The sequence below is a fragment of the Tachyglossus aculeatus genome, chromosome 7 (assembly GCF_015852505.1).
Source record: "Tachyglossus aculeatus isolate mTacAcu1 chromosome 7, mTacAcu1.pri, whole genome shotgun sequence".
NCBI classification, from domain to species: domain Eukaryota; kingdom Metazoa; phylum Chordata; class Mammalia; order Monotremata; family Tachyglossidae; genus Tachyglossus; species Tachyglossus aculeatus.
The window spans coordinates 8,780,864-8,796,299 of record NC_052072.1 but is presented as its reverse complement, the minus strand read 5'-3'; the positions used below and the strand labels follow the sequence as shown (position 1 = coordinate 8,796,299).

The 15,436-nt window shown below is 43.5% G+C and overlaps 1 protein-coding gene across 14 annotated transcripts in view; it reads right to left on the bottom strand.

The window, feature by feature from the left end:
- Nucleotides 1-15,436, bottom strand: part of ABI2 (abl interactor 2) — a 115,033-nt gene that overhangs the window by 19,459 nt on the left and 80,138 nt on the right. For 2 of the 14 annotated variants that reach the window (XM_038749369.1, XM_038749371.1), the window contains 5 exons: nucleotides 11,654-11,751; nucleotides 7,690-7,836; nucleotides 6,766-6,890; nucleotides 5,548-5,769; nucleotides 2,427-2,585 (listed from right to left, as the gene is read on the bottom strand). In XM_038749369.1, coding sequence (XP_038605297.1) covers nucleotides 2,427-2,585; nucleotides 5,548-5,769; nucleotides 6,766-6,890; nucleotides 7,690-7,836; nucleotides 11,654-11,751 — 751 coding nt within the window. The remainder of the gene's footprint in view (nucleotides 1-2,426; nucleotides 2,586-5,547; nucleotides 5,770-6,765; nucleotides 6,891-7,689; nucleotides 7,837-11,653; nucleotides 11,752-15,436) is intronic. The other 12 variants (XM_038749377.1, XM_038749379.1, XM_038749378.1 and 9 more) reach the window with 7 other exon arrangements.

The following is a 15,436-nucleotide window of genomic DNA, read 5'->3' as shown; positions in this document are numbered from 1 at the left end:
TAGCGTGGCTTAGTGCAAAGAGCCCGGGCTTTGGAGTCAGAGGGCATGGGTTCAAATCCCGGCTCCACCAGTTGTCAGCTGTGTGACTTTGGGCAAGTCACTTAACTTCTCTGGGCCTCAGTTACCTCAACTGTAAAATGGGGATTAAGACTGTGAGCCCCCCGTGGGACAAACTGATCACCTTGTAAGCTCCCCAGCACTTAGAACAGTGCTTTGCACATAGTAAGCGCTTAATAAATGCCATTATTATTATTATTATTATTATTGTTATTACAAGCACTGCACTCCTCTGTGCAGATTCTTGGTTCTGGAACGCTGATATCCAGTGTGGTGACAATCGAGATTCTTGGGAGGATTGAGAGAGTTGTTCTTGACAAACTAACCTTTTGAGTATGAAAATCCTTGGACACTGCCTAAGAGTAATAATAATAATAATAATAATGGTATTTGTTAAGCGTTTACTATGTGCCAGGCACTGTTCTAAGCACTGGGGTGGATACAAGCACTGCACTCTTCTGTGCAGATTCTTGGTTCTGGAATGCTGATATCCAGTGCAGTGACAATCGAGATTCTTGGGAGGATTGAGAGAGTTGTTCTTGACAAACTAACCGTCCGAGTATGAAAATCCTTGGACACTGCCTAAGAATAATAATAATAATAGTATTTGTTAAGCATTTACTATGTGCCAGGCACTGTTCTAAGCGCTGGGATGGATACAAGCACTGCACTCCTCTGTGCAGATTCTTGGTTCTGGAACGCTGATATCCAGTGCGGATAACCGTCCGAGTATGAAAATCCTTGGACACTGCCTAAGAGTATTAATAATAATAATAATGGTATTTGTTAGGCATTTACTATGTGCCAGGCACTGTTCTAAGCACTGGGATAGATATAAGCAGATCGGGTTTGACACAGTCCCTGTTCCACATGGGACTCAGTTTCAATCCCCACTTTACAGATGAGGTAACAGGCACAGAGAAGTAAAGTGACTTGCCTAACATCACACAGCAGACAAGTGGCAGAGCTGGGATTAGAAGCAGCGTGGCTCAGTGGAAAGAGCCCGGGCTTTGGAGTCAGAGGTCATGGGTTCGAATCCCGACTCCGCCACATGTCTGCTGTGTGACCTTGGGCAAGTCACTTAACTTCTCTGAGCCTCAGTTACCTCATCTGTAAAATGGGGATTAAGACTGTGAACCCCACATGGGACAACCTGATCACTTCGTATCCCCCCCCAGCGCTTAGAACAGTGCTTTGCACATAGTAAGCGCTTAACAAATGCCAACATTATTATTATTATTATTATTAGAACCCATGACCTTCTGACTCCTAGGCCCGGGCTCTATCCACTAGGCCACGCTGCTTCTCTAGTCAGGCTACTGGCGCAACAAGTTAGACACTTAGTACATAACTTAGTAGGCAATTTAGTAGACACTCTTGCGGTCTAGAAAATCCTGAAAAAGTGCCCTACAACGGAAGGGGAAGGGGCTCCTCCTTGACCCTCCAGAACTGCCAAATAAACCTAAGAAATGCCATTATGGGTCGATCCAAATGGTTAGGATAGACACTCTAACATTCCTAACACTTCTCTTTACATTTTTAATTTCTCTTCCAAATGCCGCAGTATGGACCTCTTGTCTGAATTTGTCTAAATCTTTTTTCACCAAGCTTCACATAATATTTATTTACTTATATTTATGTCTGTCTCCCCTCTAGACTGTTAAGCTCATTTTAAGCAGGGAATGTGTCTGCCAATTCTGTTGAACTGTCTTTCCCAATCAATCGTATTTATTGAGCGCTTACTGTGTGCAGAGCACTGTACTAAGCGCTTGGGAAGTACAAGTTGGCAACATATAGAGACAGTCCCTACTCAACAGTGGGCTCACAGTCTAGAAGGGGGAGAAAGAGAACAAAACCAAACATACTAACAAAATAAAATAAATAGAATAGATATGTACAAGTAAAATAAATGAATAAATAAATAGAGTAATAAATATGTACAAACATATATACATATATACAGGTGCTGTGGGGAAGGGAGGGAGGTAAGATGGGGGGGATAGAGGGGGGACAAGGGGGAGAGCTTAGTACAGTGCTCAGCGCATGGTAAGCACTCAATAAATACCACCGATGATGATATTTACCACCCGCCGTGTGAAGAAACGCTTCCTTTGTTCTGAACTCCCTACCCTCAACCCTCAATGTGTGTCCCACTGCCCTGATGTCCTTCAGATTCCTGCGCTACATTACTTCTGCTGGATCATAACTTTCTTGGGAGTGAAACCGTCTTCTGGCTTACTGACGAGCCGTTTAGTTGAAACAATTACCAAAGAGTCAAATGGAAATAAATGAACACTATTCTTCATACATCACAGTTTTCACGGGTGCTTTCTGATATACAGTTCCAGAACTCAGACAGCAAATCATACCTGGGTTTTGGCTATAAAAAGGTCCTCCGTTCACCTGGTTCTGAAGGTTCGTCTGAGAGGTGATGGAAGGAGGCCGTCTGTAGGGAAGAGAGCCCCCGATCGCTGGGGGAGTGTGTCTAGACACAGGTCTGTTCATACTGTAGAACTGAACGGGGTGACCTGGTTTGGAATGAAATACGAAAATATCATCTGGAGAAAAATACACTTGTATTTGAGAATTTTTCAGCTGATCAATTCTTCGGGAGGACAGTGATTTAAACTGTAGGCAAGCCGAATACACGGTGCCTCAGATGCAAAACACAGTTCTTACTCAATGACCGTTATTCAGTCACAAAAGCGGAGAGGCACACCACCAGATTCTCTGGTGTTACACCGAAAAATAATTGAAAATATTTCACTGATATTCATCGGGTGTCGCATTTGGTTTATGTGGTCTTGGATGGCACAGAATTTCTTAACTTTTCAATCAATCAATCAATCAATCGTATTTATTGAGCGCTTACTGTGTGCAGAGCACTGTACTAAGCGCTTGGGAAGTACAAGTTGGCAACATATAATCATCCAACATATAATCATCCAACTAGCAATTCAGACCTCACAGGAGCTCCAATTTCACTACAGATTGTGGTCGACTCAAGAAAATAAGACAAGCAATTAAGGAGAAGAATAAGATGACTGGTTATTAGGAACCGTAAAACAAAATGCCTCAGTTAAATATCACATTACACCAAGCCCACTACTATTCTGCAAATGTTAATTCTTAGGCCCATCTCAGTTGACTTAAAAAATTAAAAGCCTGTGTAAATGTTATCAAGTTATGCAAACAACACCCAGCAAAAAAGTAATTGGGATCTCTCCTATCAAACCACACACATTACAATCCCCTGGACTAACACTCTTGAAGGAAAAAAATACATCATTAGTCAATAGACTCAACTTGAAGGAAAACTCCTACTTTGAAAAGCAAATCACAGAATTTCTACCCCATTTAGTGCATTTTAAAAACAAGCAAAAGTGAAACATAAGTATGTAACAAACTAATATTTTTAGGAAACTCAGTTCAAGACTTCCTAGGTGGGGGTAAAAGATCTCTTTACTATAATTTCACTGTTTTCACCCTTCAAGATGAAATACTATGCATTAATAAAATGGTTGAACCCACCCTTTGGGTATTCTCTGGTTCTTAAAATGTATCATCTGAATTCATAGATACTGGTTCCTGACTGCAAATGTATTTATCATCCTCAACTATCAAAAAAGATCTTAAGGCTTTTCCTATGGCAATATAATGAAAATATCAAAATATGAAGATTAAATTCTGCTGATTAAAACAATTCTATTTTGGATATACGAGAATTTTAAGCATCAAGGCGAACCATGGCAATTGAGAAGCCTTTCTCACGACAAGTACTTTTGTAATTCAAAAAAAAATTAACGATCATTTGAACCAATCACCATTTATTGACAAGGCTGGCCTTTTCTACAAATGCGAGGTGTTAATAAGCCATGCTAATTATCACCTAAGATCAGTCTAAGTAACCAAGTCAACTATTTGGAGTATATTCATCTGGATTTGATTTTAGCTCCTAGACTCAGACTCTGAAGTCACCTAAAGCCCACCAGACCATGGCTCTCCCCATCCTCTCCTAAAATCACATCACCTCAGGGAGGCTTTCTTCAATACTTAATCTCCCCAGTTCCTATAGCCCCAACTGTCACTTTGACTTCTTCATGCCACCCAAGCAATTCTGGACTCACAAACTCTTCTAGCACTAATGTACAACAGAATTTACAAACTCTATTGGCTCCAATCTGTAATCTACTTTAGGGCTCATCTCCTCTGGTAGACTTTATAATCCTTGAGGGCAGGGATCAGGTCTGCTAATTCCATTGTACTTGCCCAAATGCCAAGAGAGGTAAAGCAGAGAGAGTGTGGGTGGCAAATTAAGTAGGTAAAGGAGGGGCCTGGATATGAATAACCACCCTTTAGGGATCTCGGATCAACCCTCTTCTTTATTGTTATTCCAGTATTTTATTTCCTTACTTTCATAGTCATCTCCCAATTCCTGTAGTCTACTCTTTGATATTCTGCCTTTCTGGAGAACACCCACCCATAGTCATTTCAGCTCAAGGAGGAAGTCTTACTAAATGCACTCTATGGGTTTTTTAACTATCTGTGCCTTATCATTACTGCCACTTTTCCAAGTCCCGAAAACTCGGAACTCTTACGTTCTACGGATTTCCAAATGGGGCCTCAGAGATCAGTCTTTCTGACCTCAATACACCCTCTGCCAAGCATGTGGAATCTAAGGTACTGAACCCAATCCTGAGTTCTCCTTTAAGCAAAAAAGGTCCTGGGCAATAAAATGTCTGCCAAACCTAAATAAAATTCCACTACCTGCCTGATCTGTTATTAACGTTTGTTCCTGAAATAGGACAGTTCTTAGATGAAAGAATAATAATAATAATTTGGTATTACTTTGGTATTTAAGTGCTTACTATGTGCAAAACACTGTTCTAAGCGCTGGAGGGATACAAGGTGATCAGTTTGTCCCACGTGGGGCTCACAGTCTTAATCCCCATTTTACAGATGAGGGAACTGAGGCACAGAGAAGTTAAGTGACTTGCCCAAAGTCACACAGCTGACAATTGGCAGAGCCGGGATTTGAACCCATGACCTCTGACTCCAAAGCCCGGGTTCTTTCCACTGTGCCACGCTGCTTCTCTATAATCTATAAACTTCTCAAGAATCTACCCTGGCTGCTTCTCAATAATGTGAGGAACAGAGATACCGGTTCAAACCAGTTACCTAACAAATCCACCCGGCCACCAAAACGGTATACCCAAATCTACAAATTCAATTCTCCCCATTCGGGAAAAAGATGCCAACAGAAAATGCACTAAAATGTACCATCCTGGTCCGGTTTGGAGTCTGGTCTTTATTCTCGATTTTTCTCCGTAAAGGTACAGGGTTCGCATAACGTACGATCTGCCGACCGTTCGACTCGCTTAGGCACTTCAGCGTATCGTGCCACTGAAAAAGCCAAAAAGTCAAGTACCCCAGGAAACCTGACCAGCATGGAGTCTCCACTCACCTGCCCACAAAGGAGCAGACACTCACCTGTAGGCGGAGTGGAAGAAACAGCGGGGGGATTTGGAGAAGTGAAGCCATCAGCAGGGGTTTGGCTTCCTGCAGCAGCGGCAGCAGCGGCAGCAGCGGTGGCATCTGGGGCGGTGGAGGAGGAGGAGGAGGAGGAGGAAGGGGCAGAAACAGGAGCGAGAGAGGGAGGGGCAGGTGTGGAAGTAGCAGGAAGGGGAGGAGTGCCAGCCGAGCCAGCGGGGGCTAAGTGAAGAGAGGAGGAAGAGGAGCCATCAATAAGGAGATCGCGTTAGCCAGGATTAGCAAGCCCTTAGAGAATCTGGCGCTTAACCCCTAGCCAAATGGAAAACTGAAAGAACTGCCAAAAGAATGAAGCTCCTGTTAGCGGGTTATTCGGTACGCAGGGAGTAATTTAACATGCCCAGGGCAAAAGTGGGTGCCCCTGTTGCTGACTTAGAAGTTCTGAAAGAAAGAAGCACTTATGGCCCTGTTCACCCAAAAGTGTGGGTGAACTGTGGAGTAAAAAAAGTTTTCCTCAATTACCCGGTAATGGGTACCATAACATTCCATAAACAGCGTACGAGATTCAATATTGTATATTCTGGAAGGCGAGTGTGACTTAAAAGTTACTGGAGCAGAAAAGAGCATCCGATTCTATTCACCACAATCCAGGTTAACGAGAAAATCCCCCATCATTTCACTCAAAAGGTTTTACAGCAAAAGAGTAAAACTTAAAACATCAGCTAAGAGAGAAACCCCAAAATGACCAATTTGCTAGTTCTGCGACTCAAAAACGCTACTAGAGTTTGTTTTAATTTATTGTTCCTGTACTTTTTTTGCAATCTTGCCTTGGAAACAAATTTTTTGAGAACACGATCTCCGAACCATCCCACTTCTCAGACGACCAGGAGGTAACCAACTGCCCATACCACAAGTACGACATTAAAAAAAAAAAAAAAAATGAACAGCCAAGTCTGCATAAATAGGGATATGAAAACCAACTCCCACACGCTTTAAGCTTTGATCACCAAACTCTCAAAATGGACATACTGGCCATCAGGGTGGAAAACATTTCAATAGGTAATGTTACTCCGCTTCTACAAAATGGACTCGGTGGAAGGGGTAACCTCCACTTCAGGTGCTAAGCGCAGGGCTCCGCACGGAGTAAACACTTCATAAAAACTAGAAACCACCGGTCAGAGAATTGAAGGAGTTGGCTGAAACCCAATCTCCGTTTACCTGGAAAGACGTTGGGAGGAGATGGAGTAGGTACGGCAATAGGAACCCCGACGCTTCCGCTCCCGCTGTTCTCGCGGCTGCTGCTCCGGCTACTCGGGTGGCTCCCTCCACTACTCCCACTGCTGCTAAAGAAGTCAGATCCATCGGCAGATTAACATTGACATACATTAGGGTTCTATCGGTGTTACCCAAAATGCCAAAAAAAAAATGGATTTATGCCATCTGTCATAAAACAGGTGTCGAACTTCTGAAGGCAGAGGGAAACAAATCAAGTTCCAGAGGCTGATTACCACTGTGGCCATCTTTTGAGATCAAAGTGCAAATGAATTTGGAGAAGGAAATTAGGACTTCTCGAAAGATAAGTTTGGACAATCTGAGGATTCAAGTTGGTAAAAAAAAACACATATTTACCGAATGGTCAATGAATCTAGATATATCAGCATTGTGTATGAAAATCTACTGTCTTTTTTTAATAAACTCCACCTACGATGAAGCTGTGGTTTTGGAATCACACTTAATCGGCTTTCTCCGCTGTTTTAATAACCAGAATGATACAGCTTTGATAGGCTCTATTTTCTCGTGCTTCATTTTTCATCCGAAAAGTCCCACCAACACAAGAACTTCAGACTTTTCTGCACTGAACTTCCTGACTCACCGCATCTACCCCCAATAGCCCCCTCGTGCAATTCTTTCGCTCTATTCAGAGGTTGAGATTTTTTTTCAGAACCGCTATTCTTGCGTGACTTCCTGGTTCCTCAGAGGGGCATCGGATCAGCAGGGATGGTGGGTGAGCAAATGTAGTTTGGAGGAGGAAAGAAAGGAAAGGCCCTTGGTCCTTTGGAAATGAGAGAAATTTCACTGAAGGCATGAGAACAGATTATGGTACCATGGCCGTTACATTTTGTGCTGAGGTAGAAAAAATACCTGTACGTGCGATTTCTTTGATTCACAGAAGCTGTCCTCACAGGGCTCTGCTGCGAGGGAGCCATATTACGGGTTGGGCTAGGTACGTAATCATTTGGTACCACTGGAGGACGCACTGGCTCCAGTGTGCGATAGGGGGAGTGACGCCTATAAAAAGAAGAGCGTATATGGATGGTGTAATTAAGCACATTCAGGCACATTTTCAAAAAGAGTTGCCACTACTGGAGATTCAACGACAACTGGTAATCAGAGGCAGGAAAATCAGTGTACTCTCGCATCTTCCAAAAAGGCAAAATGAACTATCGACCTTCTCCTCCTCCTTCTCCCCACTTCTTCAGCCATTCCCTTCCTTTTGTAAGCACAGCCTGATTTGCTTTTGGCAGCTCCCACCTTTACCACCCACGCCAACGCTACGCTGCACAGAATCTGCTTGGGTCAAAATGACCCCATATCCACCCCCCACTCCGCACAATCTTTTCTGCCCAATATCCTCTAGCCCCGACACCTACACTCTTCTCTGAGGAGCTGAAAATCTTTACAGACCTTAATTTATCACAATACCCCGGACTGGGAGGCTACGAGGACTAGCTCTATTTCACAAATTGGGTCGCTATTTCAACCCTGAAGGTGGTTGGATGGTTTTTCCAAGTTCACTGGTAAAGCCGGAACAGGAAACCAGGCTCCCAGACTGATGCTCCATCCGCCCATTCTTTTGCCTCCGTTTAAGAATAATGCAATGGGTGCAATTCAAAGCACAAATGTCAATAAACTCAATACTCCCCATCTCTCCCATCACCTCCCATCACCTCCCACTGGGACACTATCTAGAGTGTGAACCTGTTGTTGGGTAGGGACCGCCTCTATGTGTTGCCGACTTGTACTTCCCAAGTGCTTAGTGCAGTGCTCTGCACACAGTAAACGCTCAATAAATGATTGAATGAACAAATATCCAGCGTTTTTACATCACACATTCCCTGAACAGCATAGTGTGTTTATATAGACATATGGATACCTATGGAAACACACTATTTCTCCCTGCAAAGAACTCAGGGACCGAAGCCTTCCCCTGCCCACCTTCTACCAGCCTGCCTACTGTTGGAGCAGAGACCAGAGAGGTACACAAGACCACAGGACTCCAAGGGGTCCCACCAACTACAGTCCACCAGAAAAGACTCCATTTATTACGGTTCCCACTTCCTACCTTCCAACAACCCCTGCAAGGGGAGCTAATACTCCACTCCCCAAAAATGGAGGGCAGGCAGAAGCCCGTATTCCCAAACTTCTAAACACTGGCCATTTCTGACTAGGGGCCATGCTACCTGCTAAAATCCCATCCCAATCAAAATTCCAGAGAGCTGGAATTTTCCCCTCCCTTTTCCCACCCAAAGCAATGCAAGAGTCAAAGCCCCCCCTCCACTGAAGCTGATTTGGCTCCCAACTCTTGCAGGAGTGAAAGTGGAAGATTATACCTAGTTAAACTCCTGGATAGCCACAAACCTTCATGATGTCCCCAGGATTTAGCATTACATGAAGCACTTAACACATTCTTGTGATGATGATGCCCCAACCTCCCTCCTTTGACTTCCTCTCCCCCACATCTCCCTTTTCCGCTCCAGTTTAGAAGCTCCAAAGAGAAAAAAAGAATGTTTTCAAAACCCTGGATCTAATCTCCTCCCTCCCCTTTCCCACCCGTCTCTCCTCACCACTGATCTCCTTTGAAGTTAGAGAGAATGGGACTAGGGTCCAATGGCATAAAAGTTTCCCTATTGTTCCTTGGACTTCCTTCCCTTCGGTAAACCAGATGGTGGGAATGGAGAAGGAAGGGATTAGAGAAAAGCAGGAGAGAGTGGAGGAAAAAGTAACTGAAAAAGAAATTCCTGGATGAGAGATCTAACTCCATTTAAGATCACCAGACATGAGTATCCTACATCTCCCTTAAAAAAAAAAAAAACCAAAAAACCAAAAAACACAACCCCAGAAACAAACAAACCAAGAAAAAAACACAACAGGATTACTTCACTCTGCTGCTGAGAAGGGATTAGGTGGTAATATCTTTCCTTTGTTTCATCCAAGAGAGAGACTAACAGGAAAGGAGAAGCGGGAATGAAGTGGCAATGGGACTGAGATAGGAGGAAAGGGGCGAGCAGGAAAGGAGGGTAGGGGGTGACAAGGAAATGGGAACAGTCGTGACACCAAAGGGGGGAATGAGCTATGAACCATCACCACCACTTCCACCAAGCAACCTTTCACAACTTCCCCATGACCCTCAAGGATGGCAGGCCCCAAGTTGAGAAAAACACGGACACATAACAATGTCTGGTGAAGTGTGCAAATCGTGGTAAAGTTTGACCCTGAGTTTGCAGTGCCTGTCAAATGCTTTGTTTTATTGCCTTTTTACACAAAATACCCAATAAGAAACTTACCACCCAACTCCAGACAGGGCCAAGTTCAGTAGTGGGAAACCAGGAAGTCAGGGGCACACACGGTAACGATCTTCCCTCCTGGCTCCCAGCTCCTGGGCTGCAGTCTGCTCCTCAGTGCCATGCTTGCCATCCCCGGCCTTGTTACCATCCCTTGCCACTTTGATCTGTGGCTTAAAGCTCTGACCTCAACCCTCTTCTCCCTAGTCTGTCTAGATTCCCCTGACCTAAACCCAATTTATCAAGTTCTGCTCCTGGCTATTCCAGCTTTTCCCTCTCCAGTCTCTCCACTCTGTGGCCAGGATGTAGCCTCCTTTCTTGGCTCCAGGCCCTGATTCTCCAAATCAGCACTCCCCTTCCTCATCCCAACCCCAGCTGTTCCACATCCTGTGACTGGGTAAGTTTAGGTTTGTTTGTTTTTTGGTGAAGGGGGGCCAAAAATAGGATGCTTCTGTCATTTTCACAAGTATGCCATGGAGCCAATCTCTGAAGACTTCAAAGTGCTTTGATGATGCCTTGACTTTAATTAATAGCTTATCGAAGTCCAATTAGTCATTACAATGTCCTAGTAGAGGAGGTAAGGAACAAATATCATCCACATTTTACAAAAGAAAAAAAAAACAAGGCTCTGATCAGTGAATAGGCTGACCGGGATGTGAGTGAGGGATGGAGTTAGGGATGGAAACCTGGTCTCCTGACTCAAGACTGTGCTATGTTCTTGCCTCCATCCTCCAGGCGTTCTAGAAATTAATCACGTGCTTATTACAAAAAGAAAAGCTTGCCTCTTTGGAGCACACATTTCAAAATTTGTATCCAGAGCTGAACTGGCAGAGCAAAACCTAGTTCAATGGTATAATAATAATAATAATAATAATAATAATAATAATAATAGCATTTATTAAGTGCTTACTATGTGCAAAGCACTGTTCTAGGCGCTGGGAGGTCATAAGGTGATCAGGCTGTCCCAAGGGAGGCTCACAGTCTTAATCCCCATTTTACAGATGAGGGAACTGAGGCACAGAGAAGTTAAGTGACTTGCCTAAAGTACACTCAATTAAGATTTCACCAAAGCAGTCCCTCCAAGAACAAAATACTGACTCCATCTGATAAATTCTACATAGGATTGCCTTAGCAACACCAATCACAAGAATAAAAACTGTATTCGTTCAGCACCAGGTGCCAAACATTGTGCCAGATACACAACAGCCAGGCTGAATTAGCTACAAGGCAAAATAAATCTCTAGAAAAAAATTCTGAAGGAAAATGACAATAGGATTAAAAATATTAAACCTATATCAAGTTCAGGATGGCTTGCAGAATGGATGTGCTTTCCCAAGAGTGAAAACATCTGTTTCCTGAGATAGGAAAGAGAAACGGGAGTCGGGGTGGGAGGGGGGAAGGGGACGGGAAGGAAGGACATTTTTCTCCTCTTCATCGCCTACTCCTCTATCACAACACCTATTTTCGGTTAAAGTGTTCTGTTTTCCCAGAGCACTTATGAGGGACCATGCTGTTTGAGAGCCATCACTCTGGTCTATACTCACCCAAGTGTTCCTTTCCCTGACATAGGAGGGCTGGGTGGCTTCTGGGTGGGTGGGGTCGTGCGAGGCAGCCCACCCATCTTCATGTTCTGGGTACTCACCTGCAAGAAAGATAAGGGGAGAAAAGTCAACTCAGCCTGCAGGGAGGAATGAAAGCTCTAGGTTCATTATGGGAAACTCTTCAATATCACGTATGGGAAGGGTAAAGGCTAAACAGAAAAAAAACCAGAGGCCATGCAATTCATAAACAACTTCTATTCTACTATTATTCTGCAGTTGCACTCAAAGGACTTTCCCTTACGAGAAAATGATCAAGAACTTTACATATAAAAGCTGATTTGCCTTTGGATCATCACACCCACTATAAATCACCAGGTGGACTAGTTTTAATGGAAACAAAATAGGAGATAGGCTTTCTAAATGTGTTTGTGTTCCTAATACATTGGCTCCTTCAAGCAGAGTGATATATATATATAAATGGAGACACATAGTTTCACTCAAACTATATATTTATTCTCTGAGTGCTCCATATGAAAGGCAACAATGAAACCATAGGGTTTTTTAGTGGAGTTATGTGTTTGTTGTTGGTGGTTGTTCTGGGTTTTTTTTAATTCTTAGGCCACATCTCTGTGGTCCAAGCCCAAACTGAATGAATTTGAAGTAATGGAGTGGAACAGGTCAGGAGGCCAGAAGCAATGCAGCATGTGCCTGTAAATATTACCTCTGCCTAAGTCCTGGCTCTAGGAGGAGGTTTAGAACTAAGAACATGGAAATGACCTCCCTCTCAGCAAGAATTAGGGAACCCACCCTTAACCCAACTTCACTACTGGATCATCTAATTCATATACTCCTTACTGACTCACTTGCGTTTGTTACTGTTATCTACACTCATATGCTCTTATGTTTTAGGCGCCCTTATGCCTCCCCATTAAAGAAGCAGCCTGACCTAGTGGAAAGAGCAAGGGCCTGGCGACCGGGGTTCTAATCCCATCTCTGCTATGTGCCTGCTGTTTGACCTTGGGCATGTCATTTAACTTCTCTATGCCTCAGTTATCTCATCTGTTAAGCAGGGATTCAATACCTCTTCCCCCTCCTAGTTAGGCTGTGAGCCCTGTTTGGGTCAGGGACTGTGTGTGACCTGATTATCTTGTATCTTTCCCAGCGTTGGAACAGTGCTTGACACATAGTAAGCACTTAACAAATACCACAATTGTAATTATGGTACATATTTGTACATATTTACTCTTGTACATATTTACTATTCTATTTATTTAGTCAATGATGTGCATCTAGCTTTACTTCTATTTATTCTGATGACTGGACACCTGACCACATGTTTTGTTTTGTTGTCTGTCTCCCCCCTCTAGACTGTGAGCCCGTTGTTGGGTAGGGACCGTCTCTATATGCTGCCGGCCTGTACTTCCCAAGCGCTTAGTACAGTGCTCTGCACACAGCGCTCAATAAATACGATTGAATGAATGAATGACCATCTCTATATGTTGCCAACTTGTACTACCCAAGCGCTTAGTACTTGTACTTCCCAAGCGCTTAGTACAGTGCTCTGCACACAGTAAGCGTTCAATAAATACAATTGAATGAATGAATGAACAACCATCTCTATATGTTGCCAACTTGTACTTCCCAAGCGCTTAGTACCTGTACTTCCCAAGCGCTTAGTGCAGTGCTCTGCACACAGTAAGTGCTCAATAAATACAATTGAATGAATGAATGAATGAATTATTAATGGATGTTTCCCTTGAGGAGAAAGATTGTCTTTTGCTTATATACATTCCCTTACATTTAAAACAGTGCTATGATCATTTTAGGACAGACACTTTCCCCTCAAAGTCTGGTTTAACTAAAAGTGCAGGTTGGAAGTGAGATTTTACTCATGGAGACACAACAGCAACTCTCATCTCTGGCTCCAGAAATCTGACATGAGGGTTAGGGCTGCAGCCAATTCCTCATCTCCAAGTGAGTTGTGGCCAATGCCAGCCAAGATTAAAGGCTGAATTCAATTCTTGGTCATTTAGCACAATTAACTGGGCTAAGTTCAGCCTAAAGGCCATAGGTCATAAGGCCCTTTTTCAATTAGGCCCAATAGCAGGAATGGAGATAGCAATATTTTGGTACATAAAATAAATATATTTTTTTAAAGATAGTAGTGATAGTATTTATTAAGCGCTTACTGTGTGCAGAACACTGTTCTAAGCAGAACACTGTCTGCAGAACACTGGGGAAGGACATACTGGTGGGAATTAGATACTGTCCCTGTCCTTCAGAGGGCTCAAAATCTAAGCGATAAGATGATAAAAAGGACGATGGGGCGCAGAATGGTGTAGCAGATAGAGCAGGAGCCTGGGAGTTCTAATTCCGGCTCCATCACTTATCTGCTGTGTGACCTTGGGCAAGTCACTTCACTTCTCTGGGCTTCAGTTACCTCATCTGTAAAACGGGGATTGATACCATGAGCCCCATATGGGACAAGGAACTGTGTCCAACCTGATTTGTTTGTATCCATCCCAGCGCTTAGTACAGTTCCTGGCATATAGTAAGCACTTAACAAATATTGTTATTACTATTATTATTATGAATAATAATAAAAGAGAAATTGTTCTAGAAAAGGTATTGTTCCTTGGTGGTTGTATTCTTAAAAGCAATCACGAGTCCCAGTTCCAAGATGGGAAGTTATATTGCTGAAAAGTTAGAGGCAGACTGATTCTGGGGGGGGTCTGTTTTTTCATCCCAATTACATCTCACCTAAACTCCCTTTCTGGGAATGCAGAATGAGGTTGCAAGGAGACCCCCAGTCTCTTCCTTCCCCTTAGCACTGGGGAAGGCCATTTGGGCCTCCACCACGGTTTGGGAAATTCCTGTTTTGGCTCCGGGGCTGCCTGGGACACAGCAGAGATACAGAGAACTCAAGGCAGTGGGTTAGTTCTACCTCACTCTGGTTCCCAGGAGGAGCCCACCAGGGATCTCTCTGCATGACCGGGGCAAGGACCAGAGTTGCTTAGGTTGGCTCAGGGCTGTCTGAGTTGTGCTGAAGGCTCAATATCTCTCTCCCTCTCCCCCCCTTCTCCTCCCTCCTGTGCCTGTCTCTGTTTCTCTCCTTGTCCATTATATTTAAAAGCATCACTGACTAGGAAGTTCACCTGGGGGGTCGGGGGGGAGGGTGAAAAGGCCAAGGCAGGTTTGGCAGTCTAATTCAGCCACCAAAGGGAAGGACCAAACTTCTCCCTAAGCCCCACCTCCAGAACCAAATTCAGCAGCACCAAGCTGGGACTATCCTCTGTTAGGTACCTCAAGCCGGACCCTCACCTTTCTAGTCCAGTTTACTTGGAAATAAACTGGTACCTCCCACTTACACTCACTATTGACAAAGGGTCATCACCAGACTTGTTGAGCAATTACCTCTAGTAATTACCTCTAGTAATTCCAGTGCTTAGAACAATGCTTTGCATGTAAGCACTTAATAAATGCCATTATTAGTAGTATTTATACAGAAGACGACTTTGAATGAATGAATGAATCAATCAATGGTATTTGAGCAGTTACTCTGTGCAAAGCAGTGTACCGAACACTTTGGGAGAGTGCAATACACCAGAGTTGTTAGACGTGCTCTCTGCCCACAGTGTTGCCAACTATAACCTTAACATATACAAAATTGGAAATTTCCTTTTTAAGAGATTTCTTTTTCAAAATTTTGTTATAGTTCTTTCCCCCAAAGATATGTTTAATATGTTTTTCATAAACACAACTTCGGTTTGGATCATTTGACATATA